At 58.2% G+C, this 3104-nt stretch overlaps 1 protein-coding gene across 1 annotated transcript in view; it reads left to right on the forward strand.

The window, feature by feature from the left end:
• ITGA10 (integrin subunit alpha 10) overlaps positions 1–3104 on the forward strand; it is a 16722-nt gene that overhangs the window by 9304 nt on the left and 4314 nt on the right. The window contains exons 16-22 of the mRNA XM_045283709.1: positions 552–718; positions 814–956; positions 1881–1994; positions 2222–2307; positions 2462–2603; positions 2749–2841; positions 2977–3053. Of these exons, the coding sequence (XP_045139644.1) occupies positions 552–718; positions 814–956; positions 1881–1994; positions 2222–2307; positions 2462–2603; positions 2749–2841; positions 2977–3053 (822 nt within the window). The remainder of the gene's footprint in view (positions 1–551; positions 719–813; positions 957–1880; positions 1995–2221; positions 2308–2461; positions 2604–2748; positions 2842–2976; positions 3054–3104) is intronic.

Genomic DNA, 3104 nt, shown 5'->3' on the forward strand with positions numbered 1-3104 from the left:
GGGGGAAAAGAGTGTCGTTTTAAAATCTGAGATTCTTTGAAAAATTTTTTGGCTGTTGTTATTGTTGTTTGGCATTTGTATGAAGTATGATTCCGAGTTTAATCTCTGCACAGTCAAGTACTGAACGTGTTGGTATCCTGAGAAGGAGATGAGAAAACTTACCCTAGATGATGTTCCCATTGAGTAAGGCAGGCGATTCGTAGGGTTTTCATGGACTGATTTTTCAGAGCTAGATCGCCAGGCCTTTCTTCTGTTCTGCCGGAGTTGGGCAGCTCCACTGAGACCTATTCCACACGTTAACCGCACCCACGCCTCCGCTGACAGACAGGTGGTGCCTGCTTCTGCGGTGCATTGGTTAGGTGCTTCTGAGACGTGTGTGCCCTTGTGTTTGACAGGGAGGTGGCATGTGTGCACCTAGCCCCTAAGCCAGAGGTTAAAGTGGGGACTGCCTTGGTCTTTCTTCTGACTGCATAAAGCCAAGTACGGGGTTTCCTTCTCAAGGAGGCTCACCTTCTACTGCTAGCAATGTCGTTCCCACTTCCGCCCCCCAGCTCCCGGCCTATTGTCCGCCTGGCCCCTTCGCTGACAGTGACCCCCCCAGTGGTCAGCGTGGTTCAACGGGACTGCAGGCGACGAGGCCAGGAGGCAGCCTGCCTGACTGCAGCCCTCTGCTTCCAAGCCACCTCGCGCACTCCAGGCCGCTGGCCTCAACAATTCCGTGAGTGACCGTGGGGGCAGCCCAGCCAGCGTTCAACTCCCTGCCTGCTTCAGACGCTGGGCCCCTCTCCACCGTCACTTTACCTCCCCATTTAGATGTGCGGTTCACGGCATCCCTGGACGAGTGGACAGCCGGGGCACGCGCAGCCTTCGATGGCTCTGGCCAGAGGCTGGCCCCTCGGCGGCTCTGGATCCGTGTGGGGAATGTCACTTGTGAGCAGCTGCACTTCCATGTACTGGTGAGAAGGGCCCCATGCTGCTTTGCTCTACGGTCCGGGCTGCAGCAGAGCAGCTGGGGTGGCGGGGGAGCTTGTACCAGGAAAAATGCCAGAGCAAGGTCAGACTTCAGAGTCAGGCTGGTCTGACTCGGGTTTGATTCCTAGCTCTGCCGTGGATCTGCTATGAGCTCTGGCAAAGCCACATAACCTTCAAACCCATTTCCTCCTCTGCAAAGGCGGGTCATGGCAATAACAAGCTCATAGGAGTTGTATTAGAAGTGCATTTAATAGGGACAGAGCCCAGAAAGTGCTCAATAAATGATCACTTCATGTTCTTGCCCGGAGGATCCCCGTGGGATAATGGCTTATGCGTTGCACAAGACAGCAGCTCAAAGCCACCAGCCACTTGGTGGCAGAAAGATGAGGCTCTCTGCTCCCATCAGGAGTTACAGTCTCAGAAACCCACAGGGCCAGTTTTTCTCTGTCCTATAGGGTCAAAAAGGACTTGATGATACTGAGTTTGGCTCTTTGTTTATCGTTATTGCCCTGGTGGCACTGCAGACTAGGCGATGGGACTGCTAACAGCAAGGTCAGCAGTTCAAAGCTGCCGGCTGCTCCGCAGAGGACGGGTGGCTGTGAGTGGGAGTCAGCTTGGTCACAGTGGGTATAGTTATCACAAGGAGTCCTGACAGCACCGTGGGTTAGCATCGTGCTGCTAACTGGAGGGTCGGGGAGTCAAACCCACCAGCCAGCAGCTGGGAGAAAGACGAGACAGTGCTTCCATGAAGACCCTCGCTTCGGAAACCCTGGGGAGCAGTTCCGCTCTGTCCGTAGGAACCGCCTCAGCGGCAGTGGGGTTGGGGTTGGGGTTGTCACTCCCTGCCGGGAGCTTGGGGTGTAGCCCTGAACCCGGCTCCCCCGACCCTTGACTCCGGTTTCTCTCAGGATGCATCAGATTACCTCCGGCCAGTGGCTTTAACGGTGACCTTTGCCTTGGACAACACCACAAAGCAAGGGCCTGTGCTGGACGAGGGCTCGCCCACTTCCATCCAAAAGCTGGTCAGCGGTGCCGAGTCTTGTCCCACCCCAGGGCCCCAGCCCTCTCTCCCCGCTCCCAGGGATTCCAGAGAACGGGGAGGGAAGAGATGGAACCCACAGTGACACCTGACCCGGGATCCCTGTCCCTGAAGTGGACCCACCCTCTCCCTCCACGTTTCTTCCTGTTCCACTCCTTCCTCCTTTGTCTCCTCTGAGCCTTTGCCCCACCCCGGCCCCCGCTCCTGCAGGTCCCCTTCTCGAAGGACTGTGGCCCTGACAATGAGTGTGTCACAGACCTGGTGCTTCAAGCCAGCATGGACATCCGAGGCTCCAGGTGTGATGGGCATGAACTGGCCAGGCCAGGGGGACCTGAGACAGACCAAAAGGGACTGGAAGGGGGCCAGGGGACTGACTCCCACCCACAGTAATGGAAGGAAGCTTTGGGCACCCCTCCAACTCCTGGCCTCTCCCTTCTCCACTTCTCCTAGGAAGGCCCCCTTTGTGGTCCGAGGTGGCCGCCGGAAAGTGCTCGTATCAGCAACTCTGGAGAACCGGCAGGAAAACGCCTACAACACGAGCCTGAGCCTCAGTTTCTCCAGAAATCTCCACCTGGCCAGCCTGGCTCCTCAGGTGCCCTTGGGGGAGGGGCTTGGGGGGAGGGGAGAAAGGAGCGGACTGGGGGTCAGGGTCCTCGGGAGAACACCAAGGCTTGGAGAGGGGCCGGCTGATCGGTGCAGGCGCAGCTCCCACCTTCAGCCGTCTCCTGTGACCTCAGATGGACAGTTCGGTGAAGGTGGAGTGTGCTGCCCCTTCCTCCCATGCCCGGCTTTGCAGCGTGGGGCAGCCTGTCTTCCAGACCGGGGCCAAGGTGAGCTGGCATCCCGGATGAGAAGGGGGCTCTGGGAGAAGCGGGGCTGGGGCACGAAACTCCTGTTCCTGTTCCCTCGCAGTCCTTGGGGCATCACTCCTGATACCCAACCCTCACCCTGTCTCTGGCCTCCAGGTGACCTTCCTGCTGGAGTTTGAGTTCAGCTGCTCTGCCCTCTCGAGCCAGGTCCTCGTGAGACTGACGGCCACCAGGTGAGAACCGAGGGAGCCAGCTTCTTCCCAGCCCTCTCCACAGAGTCGCCC

Source organism: Echinops telfairi, unplaced genomic scaffold (assembly GCF_000313985.2).
Source record: "Echinops telfairi isolate 266 unplaced genomic scaffold, ASM31398v2 ScPeMD7_7466;HRSCAF=8504, whole genome shotgun sequence".
Classification (NCBI taxonomy): Eukaryota; Metazoa; Chordata; class Mammalia; order Afrosoricida; family Tenrecidae; genus Echinops; species Echinops telfairi.